Raw genomic sequence first — 20,771 nt, 5'->3', positions numbered from 1 at the left:
ATTTAAGCAGGAAGAAGAAACAAACTAGTTTTGCAACAGGATCTTTAGATACAAGGTTCCTCTTGACATGTAAACTTCCAAGACTTAACGCATCATCGCAAATGAAGCTCCTCACTTGTGCATACAACATTCCACTTGACTTTCTGCACAAAAAAGTAGCACATCTTATCCCTACTCTGTGGCACTTACACAAAGGAGGAGGAATTGCATAACACTTTTAGTCTCAATATCTGAGCAAGATTCCACCAGCAGGCCATACATAAGGCAATCTTTCAAAGTCGTAGTCACTCTATCAGCTTGATTCGTAGCATCATCCCACATGCCACACATGGTAAAAACTGGCAAGATCCATTTTAGTAACAGAAGCCTTAAAAGCACAAGTTTCTCTTTCTCGCAGAAAGTCTTTCAGACTTCACTGCTTTGCGTTCCAAAGCCAGAGCAACACAAGACAGAAGGGACCTGGTCCACAGGTAGCACTGCAGATGTTACAGCACAATGAATACCTAGGAGTCTCCCCCTGACAAGAGCAAGTTCACCATTTCTCTGCAAATGACCTCCAGCTCCATACCTGGGTCTCTAATTATTCCATTGACTCCAGCACAGAGAGCTCTGAGCTCTATTGATATTGCTGTTTTAAGAAGACTTTTTGTTTCAGGTCAACTGATGTGCAATGGGTAGAGAGTTAGCTTTGATCAAAAATAATACAGTCCATAGTCTCCATCCTGTCCCTGGCTGCCAGAACTTGTTCCCACAGTTTGCCTTACAGCAACTATTTTGTGAGAACAACTCCAAAACTGGATGGTTTTATTTTCTTGGTTTTGGATTTCTGTGGCACTGCTGTGTGAGTTTTAGGACAGTGTCCCTTGGAATTGCAGCTCAAAACCTTTGGAAAGAACATTGTCTTATTGGAAAATATACAAACCCTATTATATACTGACATCCATTTTACAAAATGTAAAACTGAAAAAAAAATTTTAAAAAGTTCCGGGGATAGCAAGCAACATAAGTACTTTTGGCTGCACTTACTCAAGATATATATAAAAATGTCTATGCTGATTTCTAAGAAATCTATAGTTCCTTTTCCTCTAGTTATTTATTCTCATTTTAATATTAGAAGAAACTGTAATTTATCTCTTTATAAGCTCTGTTTCAAAAAAGAAAGGGTGAAGAGAGAGAGGGAGTAGAGAGGGAGAGGGAGAACTCACAAGTAAGTTTTTCTGCATCCTTCACCCTCTACTGATTACACAACTCTCACCCGCCTTCTCATTGCTGTTCTCCATCATGACAATGCAAAGCTACTCAGCTGGCAGCCACACAAACCAGAAGATGTGTGTGCCTTGGTCTAGTGCCACAGGGAACTCTGGAGCCATCCCACAAGTTCCAAACACCCTGGGACAGCTTAAACAGATAATTAATCACCTCAGAGCTCAGGTATCCCTTGAGCAAGAACACGGAGCTAACTCAAGAACGTATAATAAGACATAAGGCACAAGCTATCAAAAATGGTAATGAAGTGTTTAATTAAAAATGTAGACGGAAGAAAATTGCTCTCAGTTTTTTTTTTTTTTTGAGCAGGCCATACACTTTCATATGCACCAGAATTACAAAGGCCTGGAGTTCTGCACCGTCTCTCGATGTCTATCCACAGTGCAAACTTTCCCCAAGTTGACCAGTGCAGAGAAACAATGACCTGTAGGGCTGGAGAAGACAAACAGGAGAAGCAGTACTGACAACGGCAGGACAAAACAAAGGGGCAGGCAGCTGATGCAGCCATAGATCATATCCAGCAGCTATACTGGCACCCCAGAATAAATATTGCTTTGATGTGTTAGATGAAATTGTAACAATAGATTACTACTTAAAGTTAAATTGGTATAAAATCTACTACAGCACAAAATCTGCTCTTCACACTGGTAAACAAGAGACTCCCTTGCATGATGTTATAAGCACAAACTGTCTACCTTTCAATTTTTTTTTAAGAATCCTCTTTAAAAGGGCAAAAGACTTAAACATAACCAAGCTTAGTTTCTTTTTCCCAAACAAAAGCCATACAAGCATAAATAAAGTGAAGTAGAATCACACCCATTGCTATCCATACCCTGTCTTCATTCTTCCAGACCAATCCTTTCACCCAAAGTTTTGGCACATTGCTGGAACACAGCAAGGCCAAACACCCATAACTGAAAGCAGAAACAGCTCCTTAAAGATGAAATTTTGAGACACTGTGTGAAAGAGAAGCATGAAAAATGGATACTCTGCTATTGTCATCACTAGCAAACCAAAAGTTCTTTGGGAACACCTTGAAATTAAGCGATTAGATGTAAGAATCACAAGGAAGAGAGGCACTGCACTGAGTCCTCTTGACTTCAAAAGATGGCTTACCACGAAAGACAGTCTAATCAGAGAAACAGAATTGGTGAGAACAGGTAACTGGAAACAGGATTGTTATCCTTGATCTCAGTAGTACTTTGTTCATTGGCTACTGTCACAGTGCAATTCACCAGCTGAAACTCTATTGACACATAAAACATTGCAAGAAGATTAGGAAGCAAATACTCTATTTGGAGGGGAGATGAAAGGTCAAACTTAAACCACAACAAAACCAGGCATTAAACCAATAAGCGATAACCTCTGAAATAACCAAGTACAGTTATAGGAACCTGTGGAATCCATTATTCCACAAAGAGAATGTGAGGGAATTGTCCCCATAGCTGAGAAGAAGGAAGAGTAATAAAGCCATAAGGGAAAGGTGGGAGGACTGGGTCTGTTATGAGTAACACAAATACAGAAACACCAGCACTACCCAAGAGCAAGTATACAGAGGCATAAAAGGCATTACAGGCAGGAACAGTCTGTCCTTGGGAGCCACAAATTCAATACATGAAATTTCAGGGAAAACCTGGAAGTAACCACAGACACAAATTACAGAAGCGTCTTTGACGTTAAAACAAAACAAACAAGCAAAAAACAACAAAAACATCATCCATCCTAGGAAAAAATTAAGTCCTGAAAAGCAACACTATTAAAACTTGAAAGTTTTTGAGGCCTAACAATTTAAGTACTTCTTTTTGGATCAGGGAGGAGAGGAAGTCCACAAAAAATTACTCTGGCTCAAACCACATGCTTAATAATCACAGGTAATGAACTGAAACTAAACGAAATCAGAAGCTTTATGGCAGCAGAGTTTTCAGAAGAGAGACTTGGATTAATACAGGGTTTGCTAAAGGAAGGAGACATCAAGTAGTACTTGGGGAAAAAGATTATATACAGAACAAAATTACTTGTAGGAACAATTCTGTCCTGGCACCACAATGGATTAAATTATTTAATAAATATAAAACAAAATAAATAAAAACTTTCTAATTTCCTCCAAAGAATTTTACATATACAATTAAAATCATTCTGCTGTTTATGTCATTATTGAGAGCATTGTGTCCCAGATAATGCATCGGCCATAGGTGACATTAACCAAATAATGCAAAAATTGAATTGCCAAGATGCTACATGGGTGCATTTTCACAATGTTCACAGGAATCACAGGCTCTTGCTCTGTGATCTTCCTTAAATCATCCAGATACCCAAGGATATCATCCACCCTCAATGCCGTTTTCATGACTTACTGGTGCTTATAACTAACTACCAGGGATGCAATATTCTCTCCTGGGAACACTGAATTATCATTATGCAAGTACTCTTTTGTCTTTTAGTTCAGCAGAACCAGAGAGAGACAATTCATTGCAAGTACAGACAGAAAGGTTTCTGCAGGGTGCCATGTGAAGCCATTCCATGCTAAGGTCCAAGGTGACCAGAAGTTACACAGTGCTAACACATGTCAGAGAGTGATACTATCATGTGGCTCATCTATTCATACCTACTCCTACCAATATAACTGCATTCTCTCTTTTGATGTATTGACAAACCTTTCAATATTGATATAAATTATAACTTTTCACTACTTCCAGTATTTATACTTTCGCACATCTCTCAACTAGATGTACTTAAAATCAATTCAAACTAAAGATCTTTCAGTTTTTCCATAGTCTGAGTCTCACTAAAGAGATGCACTCACCTGAGTTACCTAGAAACTGCCAGCATCTCCATTCAGGTGTAAGCCATTTCTATATTTTGACTGTCTCCAGTACAACCAAAAATTAGACTATTTCTCTTTCTAACACTGTCAGCTCAGGCTCTTTGCTTCTCCTTCTCCTGCCAGTTCCTCTGCTCCCCTCCTGCTCTCTGCTTTCTCCATATACTTCTCCCCAGGAAAACACAGTTCCAACGCAACAAGTAGCTCTGTTCCAGCGATGACTCCTCTGTTTGACTGCCAGCTTGTGGTGCTAAGAAAGGGTCTCCTGCTTTCCACTCCAGCACAGCACTTACATGCTGTAGCAGAAACCAGGAAGCCATTATACAGAGTCAGAGGAGGTTTCTTTAAAAAGAAACCAAAAACCAACAAACGGATGCAGCCTTGTTACCTATCAGTTCTTTATGGATTAAAAAGCACTACTTTGTAGTCAAAACAGAATCATAGAATAACTGTCCTTAGTTGCACTAATTGCCCAGACCATTTCATGTTTGGTTTCCCAAGTACATTCTCAGTGGTGTAGCACCTGTATAATCAGAAACAGTGGGCAAGATATTTATAACATTGATTCACAGAAATCACGCCGTAATAACATTTTCTTTGTCCGGCAACACAAGACTAAAATATGGAAACAAACTTGCTCTTAAGTATTGAAACTGATGTTGAAAGCAAAAGAAATTTGCTTTTGAAAGGCAGCACACCTTTTCCTTGCTTATCCAAGAAAAAAAAATTTCATCTGTAGTTGTGCATGAAGATCTACAAGTGAACCCCCTCTGAAGCCAGCTAGCACCCTGGGAAAATGCAAGAAAATATGGCAAGTGTTCCAGTGACTCTAATGCCAACTAGACATTCGAATAAGTGTGTGATACCGAGGCTTTCACTCTGAAAATTGAGATAGTGGAATATGATAAATGCAAAATACAGTCGGCAAAAAAAAGATCTGACTTAGCAAAAACCTCTTTACCAACAAGTTAAAAAGTTTCATCTTGGAAATCAGAGTGCTGATAATCAGATCTGGCAAGGGAAACAAACCATGCTCCCCAGCCCAGTTAACTCGACTTAATAGACACACACTAACGGAAAGACAGCATTTAGAGCTTCAAGAGAAGGGAAAATGCACGTAAAACTTTATTTCTTCAAGCATTCCAATCGAAGCTTTACACCTGGCAAACAGTCAGGAGCCTTCAGAACTGAGCAGAAACACAGCCAACTTACCAAAAAAGTATGCGCAGAATGTTTGCGACCAGCAGCACCAGGCAGACGTAGGTGGAGAAGCCCTCGGCGTTCTGGGTGCGCCGAATGTCCCGGTACTGGGGGATGTAGGGCACGACGCCGCCGAACACCATGGCCCCCGCGGCGCCCCAGGACACCAGCTGCCGCATGGGCACCAGCAGCCACTCCAGGCCGCCCGGCTCCATGCCGGGGGCGCGCGGGGAGGCGCTCAGGCTGAGGGATGCCCTCAGGCTGAGGGTGCCCCGCCGCAGCTCTCCGGCCGGGGCCGGCTCTAGCCACGGGCGGGCTCCTGCCCGGGATGCGGCACCATGACTGCGCCCTCTCCCGCGGGGCCCGGACCTGGGGAAAAGGGATGGGGCGTGAGCCTGGCACTGCCGAGGGCGGCTCCGGCCGCTGCCAGCCGGGCGCCGGCGAGCCCGGACCACCGCCCTGCCGCGGGCGGGTCGGGGCCGCCCCCGCTCCAGCCTCAGCCTCAGCCTCAGCCTCAGCCCTGGCCCCGGCCCCGGCCCCGGCCCCGGCCCGGCGCTCCACAGGGAAAGCCCGGCCCGGCACAGCAGCCGCGCCGATCCATCGCTAAGAGCGCCCGGGCAGGGCGCGGATACGCGGCTCCGCCGCCACCCCCGCCCGGCCCCCGGGTACTGTCTCCGAGGGGGCTCCTCCGCCTCCCTCGCCCACCCGTGCTCTCCCCGCCCCGCGGGCAGGCACGACCGCCCGCCCCGCACCTGCTCCCCGAGCTCCGGCCACCGCCGCCTCCATCCCCCGGCGCCGCTCCGTGCGCGGGCGGGCAGCGGCGGCCGGGGCGGCCCGTGACGCACCGGGAGCGGCCCCGCCTCCGCCAATGAGCGCCGGGGCCGCCCCTTCCTCCGGCGGGGAGCGGCGGCACCGGGCCCGGGCCCGCCTCCCCTGCCCCCGCGGCACCGGGACACGGCGGGCAGCACCGGGCTAGCGTGGGAGCCTGGCGCCGGAGGGGGCTTGGCTCCCCCGGGCCCACCTGGGCGCCTTCTCCTCCTCGGGCTGCGCTGCCTGCCCCGGGTCCTGCTGCCCAGGAGTTACGGAAAATTCCGTCGTGCCTCGTGGACAAGGGGGAATGGCTTTAAACTGAAAGGGAGTAGATTTAGATTAGATACTAGGAAGAAAGTCTTTACTTTGAGGGTGGCGAGGCACTGGAACAGGCTACCCAGAGAAGCTGTGTCTGTTCCATCCCTGCGAATGTTCCAGGCCAGGCTGGATTTGGGCTCAGAGCAACGTGGCCTCATGAAAGGTGTCCATGGCAGCGAGATTGGAACTAGATGGTCTTTAAGGTCCCCTCCAACCCAAACCATTCTATGATTCTGTGATTTCTGTGGCTCTCTGAATTGCGCTGGCTGGGGAGGGAAAGTGCAACTTCGACCCAAAGTAGGGCAGGGAGCCTCTACTGCTGCTTGCACTGGGCCAGGAGAGGACAAGTGCTGCACACAGGTGTTGTGTGGAGAATGACAGCATGCACACTGCAAACACCTCCTTCAGCCACACTTAAAAGAATGGATCATCACCATGCGTCCAAGTGGCTGCAGAGCTCTCCTCAAAGCTTGTTCCTTGGGCTCCCCATAATACTACTAATGCTTTCTTCTACCTTGTTAGTAGCAGGAAGGCTGCTCATCCTCTGCTGCTCATCCAACAGGTAGGAAATGAGATGGGTTTTCCTGCATCTGAGTGATGTATGATTTTGTGTCCTAGAGCAGAAACTGCAAAAGTTTTTTTTTGTGAATGTTAAAGGGGAAAAGGAGCTGAATTAAAAATAGAAATGTCTGTTTCAGGATTTCAGAAGCCTTTTGTTTACTTCCTGCATAGCAGCACCTTGCTCAACTGCAAGCATTTCTTCCACTGGGCAATTCTTGCAGCATATGTGCAGCACATGAACCTGCACATTACCACAGAATGTATTTGTCAAAGACATTCTTGGAGTACCATCACACAAATATCCAAAACAGCCTCCTATGTAGATCAGGTGACCAGTGATAACATTGAGACTTCGCTTTCCTACAAGGAAGTAGCAGCTCTGCTACTTGAACAAAGCTCTATTGCGTTACACAGACTTGATAGTTTGATTGCTGAAGTTACAAATACATAGCGGATGTTCTGAACTCTGATTTTTGGATGGGGATCCTGACGTTCCTGATGTCATTGCGTCTGACTCACGCAGAGAGACTATAACAATCAAATTATGTATAAACTGCATTATTTAAAACATTTTGTTATTTAATGGCTCATATTTCATGTATCACTTGCACATTATCATCAGGCAGTTATGCCAACTTCTTTACATGCTTTCCTTGGAGCCCTTAGCACATTATTTTTCCTTAAGCACAATGGTCTAAACAAACTTTCAAGTTGAAAATAGGAGTAGCCCAGATTAGAAAGCCAATCTTTATTCGTGTAAATAAAAGTATTTTGAGAAATCATGAAGAAATTGTCTTGAGAAAACAGATATTTTGAAGTAATGGTTACCTAAGTAGAAGAAACTACCCAAGCTGCCACCAGATCTCCAGGTTAGCTTCCAGAATTATTCCAGGATGCTCTTAAGTCTATTCAATAAAAAATTGTGCACAATATTCAGATTCTAAAGTACTCAACTGGAAACAGACAACTGCCTAAACTTAGGTTGTTTTCCCTTACTTGAAACTGTATGGGTAAAAACTGCGAATTACAGCACGTTGCTGTGTGAACACAATTCAGTTCCAGTCACTAAAATCATCCTAGTTGCTCAGGAGTTAATGCACGGGTGTAAGCTAAACTGACCAGTGACACCAGACACTGAGTAGGAGGAGGAATGACAGGCTGGCTGAACTCCTCAGGCTGAGCAGCTGCCAGCATCAGGAAGGGACCCTTCAGGTCTCAGGATATCTAAAAATCCAGGCTCAGGGGTTTTTTTTTGTAGTGGTGCCATCCTGAGGTGCTTGCTGCCTCCAGCGTAGCATCCTGCCTGGCACAGGAGCACCCAACCACAGCAAACCCAGCAAGACTCCAGGAGGAGAGTGTGCTGGAAGAAATAAACCTGAGGTGATAACATGTGATTGGAGAGAGTCTTGCATCATCAAGGAAACGTTCCGCAACCTGCAGGTCTGAGTGCAGTCGCAGAAGAATGAGCCTTGAGAGGCTTCATATGAAAGCAAATTTCTGTCTCTGGGAGATTGTAACTGAGAGGGAGCTCAGAAGGACCGTCCTCTTGATGTAAAAGCAGAGCTTACCGTAGAAACAGTACTGCTTCACTGCCAGACAGCAATCCTCTCTTTCAAGTGAGGAGAAAAAGAACAGGTGCATTTGTTTTTTCACTCAGAATGGCAAAATTTCCCTATTAGGAAAAGAACCCTCTATTTGCTAGAAGTACATTACCCATTCAGAAAACAGAAGCAGACAGTTTCACACCAGATCTTTGAAGACTAAATTAATCTTTTTAGGACATCTGCTGTAGGAGAATTAAAATTGATTATGTGAGCAGCTCTAGCCACTTAGTTATGAACTAGCTTCTAGCAGCTAACATTTTCGTAACTACATAGTCCCCAAACATCACGAGAACTTTGATTTATTTTAGATTAAGAAATCTGATAGGAAATGTTCCTGTAGTATCTTTGGATGTGGTTTAAGCAAACTGAAAATGGTGAACAGACATGGGATGTTTTAAAAGGGCTTTTAACTTTAATGTTGGTAGAAGAAGTAAAAATTACTATGTAAGGTTTAGTTTTTGCAAATAGCTTCACTGACTTTAAAAAAGTAAGCAAAGCCCCATTTCTACACTTGGCTCCATATGGCCATATTCCTATCAGGACGACATTAGGACCAACAGGACACAGGAATGAACCACCCAATAGACCAGTTCCATGACAAGCCTTAGCCCTCTCTTTGCAGTTTTTTACAGGAGGAGGAGGAGGACAGCTGTTAGTACTTGACTTGTAATTACTGCAGCAGCAAAAATACCAGATTGCTGCAAGTCTCCCAGTCAGTCTGTTGTCCTGTCAATTGATTTTGAAAGATGAGTAATAAAATTATTTTATATTCCACATTAGAGAAATGCTGTTGCACAGAAGCAAGCATATGAAGTCCCTGCAAGACCCTGCTAGAGTGTAGATAAGCTCTAAGTTACTTCTTGAACACATTGCACAGTAAAAGGATAAAGTGAATGCCTATGGTGGCCAAATTCCCTTCAATTATCACATTATATATCTCATTCTGTAACTACAGCCATGGGGACATTAAAAAGAAATATTCACTGTACTGTTCATAAAACAAGTAAATGGGTCTTAAGTGTCTTGAAATTGGCCATTCCTACCATAATATATTATCACTAAATCAGCTGTCCTCCACTTTTTTATTTTTTTTAAAGCAACCCTGCTGCAGCTGGTGGCAGAAGCTGCCTCCTGGCCCCTCCTAGCACTGGTGAGCCCTGTTTTGGCAGCTGATGGGCAGAATCAAGCTAGCCTTAATAGGAGATACATTTTTGTGCATTGCACATTTTCACCACTCTTCCTTTCTCCTTCTGAGCTGGTCTTTGCAAACAGAACAGTGAATATCAGCATGAGTGGAACACCCACTGGCCTGCAGAGGAACACCCTCTGCACTTCCAATGAGGAGCATGGAACATGCCCAAGCCTACAAGCCCATCCCTTTGCACTGGGTAGTGGGAACCACGACCCTGGAGGTTGATGATTAGACACCTCTCTGTACTTGGACTGCTGCCATCTTCACAGACAAGTGGAGAAAAAGCCCTAAAGCAAACATGCCAGAGCAGGAATCAGCCTGACAGCTGGCAGAGATACATGAACCCGTCTTCAAACCATTTCAGCTTTGTAAACAATGGGCAAAGTTCAGAGTGGAGAAATAAACAAATAGCAGTCCTGGTTCAACTTTTTACCTGTGTAGCTGCATACTCAGGTAAGAAGTTGAACCAGGACTGCTTAACCCACAGCCTGCTCTTCTGTCAAACAGGTCCGGCTCGCTGCAATTATTTCTTCCCCACCTGCTCTTGGGATGCCCTTGGTGTGTCCCATGGCATCAAGGTCACCTCAGCAGTTGGCTGCATCAGAGGAGTCCATAGACAGCTCCCAACCCACCTGCATATGCTTGCCTATCTCCAACAATGCAGCCAGAGGTTCTCACCTTAACCTTCAGGAGCAGGGCTGCTTTCTCTTAAGATAGAGGAATGTCTCCACAGATGAGATCTGCATAGTGTGCCATGGGAAAGTACCATGTAGAGTCCATTCATCACTGATCCAATGCATGGTGCTCAGCATCAGAAGGGATAGATTCCTCTTTTTATTCCATCTAACTAAAATGGCTATTTTATTAAGCTGGTTTTTGTTGGACCTTTCTTGACATGATGGAGAAAGAGCTCTGTACCATCTCCCTCTCTCATGCACTTCACTCCTCCCTTGCCCCTAAGGGGCAAAATGCTCGCTTAATTACAGGATCAATTGTGTTCCACAAGAAGCTGCTGATACTGGGGAGTGAGCTGGGAAAGAAGGAGGGTGGTGGGCTGATCCTAGGCAGCAGTGAAGCCCCCACTGCCACTTGGTCATTCACTCCTTCCTACAGGATGAGGAAGAGAATCAGCAGGGTGAAGCCATGGGAAAAATAACTATGGGTTGACATAAAAGTCTTGTAGTGAATAAAAAGAACATAACTAAGTGATGCAAAGTCAACCACTCACCACCACCCACTAAGAGACTGGTGCCCAGCCAGTGTCTGAGCAACAGGTACTTTGGAAGAAACTTCCTGCCTGCAGCCTGCTTTTATTGCTGAGTGTGATGCTGTGGGTCCAGCATGTCCCTCTTATCACCTCGGTCAGCAGTCTTGGCTGCTTCCCCTCTCAGCCTCTTGTGACCCCAGGACAGTGAGAAACAGAGGTGGCCTTGATGCTGTGTGAGCAGAGTTCAGTGATGGCTAAAACACTGGTGTGCTGCCAGCACAGTTCTAGTCACAAACACAGCACCATAGGGGCCACTCTGGAAAAAAGCTGACTCCATCTTAGCCAGAGCCACCTCAGGGGAGTTGGGGAGATCCTCAAGCTGGCTTTTTTGCTGAACAAGTGAGGGTGCAAATGCAGTGTCCAAAGTGTCAGGAGAACTATTCCTAGTCTACTCTGACTCATTTTCTCTCCACTGTGGAGTAAATAAGAAGCAAAGAGAGGAAATAAAAATGACAGAGAAACTACAGCTTAATCATGATTTGAAATACCACCAGGTGACCTGGAGTCAGTAGCATTGCAGCACCCAAACTGTTTTTTCTCTGTTCTAGGACAAGAACAAAGTGCTCCTGGTGGCATTTACACACTGTAGCACACACCTGGCTTGTTTATATTAGATAAGCTCAACATCTCTGGTACACTTAAAAACAGAACAAAACTAAATTTATGCTCTCCTTACCAAGAGCAAAGAGTGCAGAATGGGGAAAAAAAAAAGATCCCAAAGACCATCTTTATTGCAAGAGTAATACTTGAGTCAAAGATAATTTAGACAAGACAGATACAAACACAGCAGACTGACTTTTCTGATACCCCAAGGAGCTGCAGTTACAGGTGGTTTTGTTTCTGCTTAATACAGAATCCATCCCAGAGAGAAAATTAGCATCCTCATGTGTCCTCTGGCCAACCCTTAAAGTGGGAGCAGCCTTGGGGACCCATGCCACTGCACATCTTCCCCAGTTGTGGAAGGCCAAATCCCCAAGCGCTCTTCTGCTCAGCTGACACTTGTGCTACCTATGCTGGCAGTGTCCCTTTACACCCTCTGGCCCCTCTATGCCCTCGTAATTTCAGATGACTTTTGCTAGGCATGCTTGGAATATGCATCCAAATGTCTCCTGCTGGCAAACACCATGTGGAACACTAAATGGAGCTGATGTGGGAGGGCTTCCAACATTACCCAAGCTGCATAAAATACCTGTCATAATTCTTAGCTCCTCTCCTCTTCCACAAATGTCTCACAGAAGCAAGCAGGCCATTGCCAGTCAAGATTCCAGTCTTAAGAGCATATTTGCAAAAGATCTTTGTTTCAGATGAGGAAGGGCAAGCTTTTTCTCCCCCCCCCCCAAAAAAAAAAAAGAGCGAAAAAGCCAAAGAATCAGATTACGACAGTCTTGGCTTTTTTTTGTTACTGTCATTGCTCACTGATCCACACCTTGCTGTAGGAGCATGTGTCTTACACTCAGTGTTCCCCAGTGTTATTGTCCATATTTGCCCAAATCAACTCGCATCTTATGCAACCATACTAAGTGCTTTCCATTCATTCAAGGTGAATTTAAACTGCCTGTACCAGGGAGACACTCCAGTTGCCTCCTCTGGGAAAAACTGTGTCTGAAGCTGGAAGGAAACATTAGCATAACTGCAGTTTGGTCACAGGAAATTTTACCCACAGTGCTTTACACCTTCTGGAAATGCAAAATGGGCATTTTCCAATGAACCGCTCCCTCCTTTGCCTAGCTTCCTGCCTCTTCAGCACAGGCTCTCTTTATCAAGTATTTTAGAAAAATGCTCTTTCGATCACGCACCACAGCACATGCCATGTTTAATATCTGTGCAGAAAATGCACATTCTGCTCTGGACCACGAGGTCCCTGACGATAGCCACACCAGGCTGTGGGATCTGAACATGTGAGCTCAGCTGACTGTCCTTGTGCCGCAGGGGCTGCCCATCCTGCCCTCACAGCAGAGCCTCACCTGTCACACACTGTATTTGCTTCCAGAAAGCTCTTCTGTGCACGTGTGAGGAGCAAGGCCACGGGGTGGTTGGAACACAGCCCCCAGGTGCAGTGCCAGGCGTGCCAGCAGCAGGCCACCAGGCCAGAGAAACAAACCCTGCTCACTCTCCCACCAGGGACAAACACCTCCAGCTCCCTCCTGCTGCCTTTCTGGAGCTGAGCTGAGTGGTGAATACTCCTTCACCCTTGCTATCCAAAGACAATGGAACGAGGCAGGAGCAGAAAAAAGCATGGGAAGCAACATCTCTTGATAAAACCGAGAGCAGGCTCCCGGACTAAAGTGATTTCAGCTTTTATTATAAGAAAAAAGAAAGCCTAAAGCATGGGGCCCACGGGCCGAGCAGCAGGAGCGCTCCCGTCAAGGACGCTGCAAGGCCGGCGGCTGGGTCTGCCTCAGCAGCGATGTAGCGATGTCCCCGATGGAGCGGCACAAATTCAGTGGGTCAGAAGCCCCTTTTTACCCTGTTTTTTGTCCCTTTGGACTGGTTTCTTTTTGGATCCTTCATTTGCATGGTTTAAGGCGCTTGATTGGCCCATTGCATTACACCCCATTGTAAGGCTGGCTCGTTTCGCTTGCGGTGGAGCACTTTACTTAGGTGTATTATGGGACGTTGAGTACCGTATTTTTTATAACTATCCTTTTAACTCCTTTTACAATATAAAAACCAAACTAACAGTACATGCTTAACGATCTATCAACTATTTTACAACAATTTCTAACCTATTTTTAACATCTCTTACCAGCCATGTCCGGGAAACATAGCTGGAGATTTCTGGATCACATAATAACTCAGTCAACAGCTGCTGGGCGGGTGATTTCACAGAGCCGTGAATTACACACAGCTCTTCACAGAGCCAAAGGACGCCACCACCACCCACCAGACCAGCCTCCAATGTCACCTTTCTGCTGCTCCTGCATTTATCCCGGTGCAATATGCTTACAATGAAAATTACATCCTGTGTTCTGTTACAGCTGCTTAGCAGTACATGATGCCCACAGCATGCACTGAACATCTGATCAAGATTATCCTTAACCCTTTCAGTTTTCTTTCTGTAAATACTTGCAGAAAGGGCTGGCTGAAATATTTCACAATAAGGGGATTTGTAAGCAGCAGTTCCAAAACTTTTTATTACTTTTATTAAAGAACACTTTTATAAAAGTTTATACAGAACACTTTTATTAAAGGCAGAGCACCTCCATCAGGGATCAGGTTTCCAACGGCTGGAATTACCCTTTTCTCTTCAAAGATACAGAAACTGAAATTTGAACCATGAGCAAACACCCAGGCTTTTAATATTCACCTCAAATGACTGTGTTTCAAAGGAACACCAGCTGTCAGACACCACAGACCCGAATGCCTTTTCCCCCTGCCTGAGGCATTTGCATTTCACTCACCACATCTTTCCATGCTTTTAAATAACAACTTGTTGGTCTACTGATGTTACCATATGAAAGAAAAGCAATGCCTTCACCAGGAAGTACTCCAGTGGAGCAAGCTTTCAGTGAACTGTATCATGCTGAATCAAAAGATTGGGTAAATGTCAAAGTTTGCTACAAAAACTATCAGCACCATTTGGGATTGCTGCCTATAAAGGTGATGAGCTAGCAAAGCCAGAGGGTTTTTTCTGCACATTGTGTCCCTCTGAATCACTACTGTAAAGTGACACAAGAGAAGCTACCTGAGAGGGAAGGACCAAACACAGCATGACTCAAAAACCCAGCCCAACAATTTGTTAGCAAAAATACGATGATTGTGCTGAAAGCACTAACTTGTGCCTAGCCCTTTTCTCTTCAGAGAAAACTTTTGGTATTGACCATGCCTCTGCCAGGAAGAAAAAATAGCAAACCCACAAAATTTGCAGTGTCATTTGCATCCTGCTTTCTGATCTGCTGCCAAACAAGCTGCCATGTTGGCCCAGGAGCACTTGCCTCCTTGTCTCCTTCCAGGACCAAATTCCTGTTTTCTTTCTTACCACACATGTAATATTCAGCTTCTCTTTGAGATGTCCTCTCTGTGCCCTCACCTCCATTCCAAAGCAACCCTGAGCCAGACACGCTTGGAGTATGTGACCTGAGGATTTCTTAGCCATGGTATATAAAATTTTATTTGTTAGCAAAGAAGAGGGAAAGAGGCTCTCTGTAGCATCCAAGCAGCAAGAGTAATGCATTTCTACAACAAGTTCTTCTATCTCACCACATCACAGCCTTTTACAGCATGGCAGTGAACTTGGAGCTTAGGACTTGTAAATGTTTCAACATGCTTTTATGTCCCCTCCTGCTACTCTGACTTCTCCTTCCAGCAGTGGAGGGACTGGAATTTCCCTAGGAAAGAGCAAGGGAAACATGCTTTGGATACCATTTCAGCGCACACTGTAAAGAGTTCACACCACAGGTCTGCAACACTGAAATAGGATGGAAGCAGATGGCACCTCAGCCTCGAGGTAACCCTAATTTTATTTTTACTTCACGTTCTTCATACCAAGAAGACATATTTAGACTGAAAGTACTTAAGTCTAAGCTTTTTACTGAAAGAAAGCAGCATAGAGCATATTTTGGAATGGAAAAATAATTTGTTGTCAAATCTCTTTTGCTCCTTTCTCATACCTCCTCAGGACCTGTTTTTGTACTCACTGCCAAAATGAACTTCTTGTTATCCTTTTAGTAAATTAAGCATTCTTATTGCATTAAATACTCTTATGGCACTGGTGGTTTACTGGTTCTCAGCTAGCCCTTTGCTTTTGAAACAAAACAAAGCCAAAGGGTCTTTGCTCAGCTTCCCTTAGCCCATGGGTGCATGCCCAACATGGACTATGCTTTTAAACTATGGCTCATCTTACATCCCCAGATTTCAGACCCTGGAAATGTATGCAACAGCTCAATTCCAAACTTCTAAGCCCTCTGAGAAGGAAGAGACTGGAAGGCAGAAGAGCAAAACCAAGCATGCTAGTTCTAAGTAAATGCATTGCTAAGCAAAGTCTACTTGGTCCTGTCATTTGTCTCTTCTATTCTTAGGCTTTCTGAAGTCTGGAACTTTTCCATGACTACTTTTAGCTTTAAAGACACTTCTATTTTTATTTCCTAAACCCAGCTGTGCACTCTTGGCCTCATTCAGCTTCAGATCTGAACTAAGAGGGCCATTCACATCATCTGCTGAGCCCACAAAGTAAAAGAACCAGACCTTTGAAGGGAGAAATGCATGGCAAATATTTTTCAGTCTCTTTCATACTTTTATTGCCTGTTCTTCATTGCTGTGCCAGCTGGATATTATATTTTTTTTTCTGTTTTGACCACACTGACCTACCTCACAAAAATGAGGAGCTAATTACAGAAAACCTTTTATCAAGTCATGCTTGTTTTCAGTTGAACCCTAACCTGGCTATTGCTAAAATGCGGCACTACAAAGATGTAGTGGGATTCCTGTGAATTGGTTGGCTGTATAATGCTTGCTCCTCTGCATTTCCAGCTGCTTCTTTATCCTTGCAAGCTCTTCACTATGAATAGGACTCTATGGCTTTGTTCAAGATAACTGGGCACAAGCAGACAGAGCCACTTCTACTGCCTCTGGGGGAAAATACTGCTGCATGAGAGAGAAGCTTTTGTAGCTCTTCTGGAAGGAGGGAAAACCAGGAAGACTATGGCTGTTATCAGAAGTAAAAATGCAAAAATATTACAGCTCTAGCTACTACTACTACCTAGCCTTAAAGGAAAGAATATTTATTATCAACAAATAAACAGGTAAGAAGCACCAATTGTTCCTTATTACTTATGCAATAGAACAAAAAGGCTGTATGGTTGAAGCTAGTGGCTACATACAAAAGCAAACTCTATCTACATGCATAATATTGTTCAACTTGTTTATCTAGAAGCTTTCTAGAGCAGTAATACTGTTAGGACACTCAAGCTTTGCAAAATGTGCTTGATTTTTCTTTCTACAACAAGGACTACCTGCAAGAGTAGGAAAAAATAAGGCTGTACAGAGAAGCTACAATTATGGGAAGCAGGTAGCAACGCGGAGGTTTGCTTTGATGCCAGAATTTCACCTCAGAGATTAACACACCCTCTCAAATGAGGTGGGGAAGGTCAAGAAGGAGAACAATTAAGTTTATTACGAAAGATTCTAAGTGGTAGGCTTACAGCAACTGAAGTAATTCCCAGCTCAGAAATTTTTTGTGCATGAAGACACATATTTGGCATATGTAATTACTCAAAGTAATTGACTAAGGTAATTTATTGCCTAACAGTGACACGCTCCTAACCATACAGGCACAGTGAAATGAAAACCTCTTCATTTACATCAGGCAACAGTTTCAGCATCCAGAAGAAAGACACCTCTCTAATAGATGCACTGGGAGCTTTTTTACACTGTGCAGCCAAAAGCCAGGGATGACCTAGATGCTGGTGCTGCAAGAGGCACCATGCGACTCTTGCTGATGCCTTTGATGTTGTCTCGCTGGGCATTGCAGTGCAAGGAACTTCAACCACCACGGTATTTTTACCACTCCATTACACAAAACTAATTGCACGGGAGAAAAGGAAGGAAACCTTTAAAAAAAATAAAATTGTACGACCTCTTAAGATCAAACCTCGGCATCCTTATTTAGTTACTGCCGCGCGGAACGACGCTTTCTCCAGCAAACACAGCACTGGCAGGGAAGGGCTGCCCGCGGAGCGCTGCGGGCGGGGCCGTGCGCACCGTGCCCGCCCCGCCGCGCCCACGGAGCCGGAGCCGATGGCGGCCGCGGAGCCGCCGGGAGCCGCGGAGCTGCCGCAGCTGGTGAGCGGGGCCGGGCGGGTGTCCTGCTGGGGGTGCCGTGCGGCCGGGCCCTGCCTTCTGCTTCCCCGCTGTTCATTTTCCCCCTTCCCCCCCAGGCGGAAAATCTGCTCTGCCGGCTGCAGGAGAATTTTGAGGCTCTGACGGAGAAGCTGACGCTGAGAAATATCCTCTTTGGAACGTGGGATGCCGCGGCTGGGCCCGAGATCCCGCGGCTGGGCCCCCTGCGCGCTGATGGGTGCGGGCGGGCTCTTTGCTTCTAACAGCGGGGTGGGCTTCTCCCGTAAACATCAAATTAGCCCAGGATGTGGGCCGGTGTAAACGCCTGTGACGTACAGGCACCTCACTTACCCCCGCCCCAGCCTCTTTACAGATCACTTTTTCTAAGAAGGGAACCCTAAAAAGTGTTTCACTACAAGTACCATGGTAGTCTCTGTGCAGCAATTCTGGCTTTCAAGTAAAATAAACATCGAATTATATGTAAAGATTCCGAAGGTGCATTTAAAAAAGCATCCTTCTCCAAAAATGCAACTCAAACGAGCCACGGTTTAAAAGCAGCTGTTGGCCTGAGCATGACAAGGTGAGCCCTCAAAAGAAGAAAATCCGACCTGAAGGGCCTCTGAGCTGTCTTATTACATGTGCTTACAGAAACTACCTCTGCTTTCTGAAGCTTTTTTTTTTTTTTTTTTTTTTTTTTTGCAAGAAGCGGCTACTTCCTGAATAATGTTTGAGTAGCACTCATATTCTAATTCTGTAGGTTACCTGTATGGTATCACCTAAAAGAGTTCCTCAGAAAGAAAACAATCACACAGTTCACTCATGAGTATTTGCAAAGGCATTTGATACTAAGAATTTGAATGCTTATCTGTTGTAAGAGAATGAGGGATTGTATTCTAACAATACCACCTTGTGCATGCTTCATCTTACATTAAACATGAACAAGTAAAAGACTGACACATCTGGAAGAAAGATGCTTGTTCTTCTTACAGAAGAAAAAACTTGTAAACCCTTACTTACAGAAGTTATCTTTAACTTTTTACTGGAAGAAATGGGCGAGCGCATCAATGACCTTGAGAAGCGTGTTGCTGACCTGATGACAGAGGCTGGGGTAGAAAACAGTGATGAAGAATTGGGAGTAAAGACACTTAATTAAGTTTTTCTGTGGTTTATGCATTTCCATTTAGTTTTGAGTGGTGGGCGAGTAATGGTGTTTACACATTTAGGGTACCTGAATTTTCTTGGATTTGAAAGTGTACTTTTAAAAAAACATATTTAATATACCTTGGATTTTTTTTTTTTGCCAAGAGATAAAGAACGTGACCACTTTTACAAAACAAAAACTGCATCTTACTGCCTCTATTCCAGCTGAGTGCAATATACAAGGGGGCAGTGCTAACTCACCCCAAGTGTGTAAACCGAGGCTGTCCATTCATAGGGAAATGTGTGTGGCTTGAAGTGTTGCTGGCCGTGACTCCTGCCCCTCAGGTATGCTGACCTAGCTGAGGATGCTCGCTGGTGTCAATTTATGTACCTCTGCTTTTAAACCTGCTGCAGCTTCCCATTGTGGCTTGGAGCACACCCCTCACACACACTCACCACAAACACAGCAGTAAGCTATAGTCAATCACTTCATAATATAAAATGATACTACGTATCAGGATTGTGTTCTGGATTTTATATCTGTCTCATGCACATGCCGGCCCCCTCCCTGATGATGGCTGACTCTGTGCTCTCAGTATTTGTGGGGCAGCACTGCTTCCGTGTGCTGTGGATGCAAGTGATGTTGTCTTCCTCTTGTGGCACACTTTCCTGATTCAAATTGAGACACATGAATTCCTCTTGTCATTGGAACTTCTTAGGCAGTGAAAGACATGAATGTCTGTCAATATTCTGAAGTAATTTAGGTATCTATTAATTCTGATGCCTTTTGCGCAAGGTATGCAGTAATTTTCAGAAATGCAGAAAGACAATCCACAAAGATGTATTTAACGGTACAGAGAGAGATATCTTCCTATCTCCATGCTGAATCACATTCGTGAATAAATCATTAACCTACTTATTCACTGTATCTGTGCAGCACTGAAATGAGGATGTGTTTGAGGAAGACTAAGGTAGAACAGCATAGCACTGACTCTGACATTTTCCAGTCTAGAGTCACGCTGACAAAAAATGTTAAGGGAAAACAAATGTATTTGTATCGTGTCATAACAGAATCTTGGAAAAAAAATTAAACTATTGTCCCAGGAAAAAATAGAAAGCTGGCTTTGTTCATCTAAGTGGGGACACTATTTCCTGGAGCTGAAAAAGAACTGTTAGTTTCAGAGAAGGCAAAGCCACCGTTTTGGATAGGAAACTATAATCTATAGAGTGAACTTATCCAATCACAAATGTTTTCAATGAATGAAAATGTATTTATTTTAATATTAAAACAGTAAGATTTGTTGCCTTTTTAACTTATATGTTCTTAAAATAAGCCATTCTGTACTAAAAAAAAATGGCAGTATTTGTAGGCTACAACTGCTCAGTTGTTACTCTTTGCACAAGCCCACACAAAGCTGTGCACACCAGTGCAGGTAACATCACCCAGGTATTTACATTGTGACAATTTCAATTCTTTAATGTTAGCTTAGCTGTTTTGATGAAAATAGTTTATTTTATTTAAAGACCTGGAAATAGATGAGGAATTCTAGTTACCAGGCATGTCCAGAAGAAGAAATTGGTAGTCAGAAAACAGGACATCTGCACTAAATTTAAGGTGGTTGTATACCAAAACATAGGTACTCTGCAGGGAAGATTTAGTTTGAAATGTAATGGGAACCTTTTACCAGAAATGCAGAAACTGAAGCATTGCCAGGTTAGCAAAATACCTCAGCTAATGAGGGAGAAATGCTTCTATTACAGCCTTCATTAAGATCAAGAAATCATTCCAGTTAAGGCTTTAATCAGCGTAGACTT

At 44.3% G+C, this 20,771-nt stretch overlaps 2 protein-coding genes across 3 annotated transcripts in view; one reads left to right on the top strand and one right to left on the bottom strand.

The window, feature by feature from the left end:
- Positions 1-6,083, bottom strand: part of SLC66A2 (solute carrier family 66 member 2) — a 66,076-nt gene extending 59,993 nt beyond the window's left edge. Inside the window, exons 1-2 of one of the 2 annotated variants that reach the window (XM_063159469.1) lie at positions 6,040-6,083; positions 5,300-5,656 (exon numbers count right to left, since the gene is read on the bottom strand). In XM_063159469.1, the coding sequence (XP_063015539.1) occupies positions 5,300-5,502 (203 nt within the window). In that variant the 5' untranslated portion in view covers positions 5,503-5,656; positions 6,040-6,083. The remainder of the gene's footprint in view (positions 1-5,299; positions 5,657-6,039) is intronic. The other variant, XM_063159475.1, reaches the window with a different exon arrangement.
- An 11,691-nt stretch (positions 6,084-17,774) lies between these two features.
- HSBP1L1 (heat shock factor binding protein 1 like 1) lies at positions 17,775-20,073 on the top strand. The gene is given in 5 exon segments (XM_063159458.1): positions 17,775-17,819; positions 17,915-17,981; positions 18,857-18,951; positions 19,182-19,194; positions 19,197-20,073. Coding segments are annotated over 5 exon segments (294 nt in total). The 3' UTR covers positions 19,271-20,073.
- Positions 20,074-20,771: the final 698 nt, after the last annotated feature.

The sequence above is a fragment of the Melospiza melodia genome, chromosome 1 (assembly GCF_035770615.1).
Source record: "Melospiza melodia melodia isolate bMelMel2 chromosome 1, bMelMel2.pri, whole genome shotgun sequence".
Classification (NCBI taxonomy): Eukaryota; Metazoa; Chordata; class Aves; order Passeriformes; family Passerellidae; genus Melospiza; species Melospiza melodia.
The sequence above is the reverse complement of the archived record's forward strand: the minus strand, read 5'-3'. Positions and strand labels throughout refer to the sequence as shown.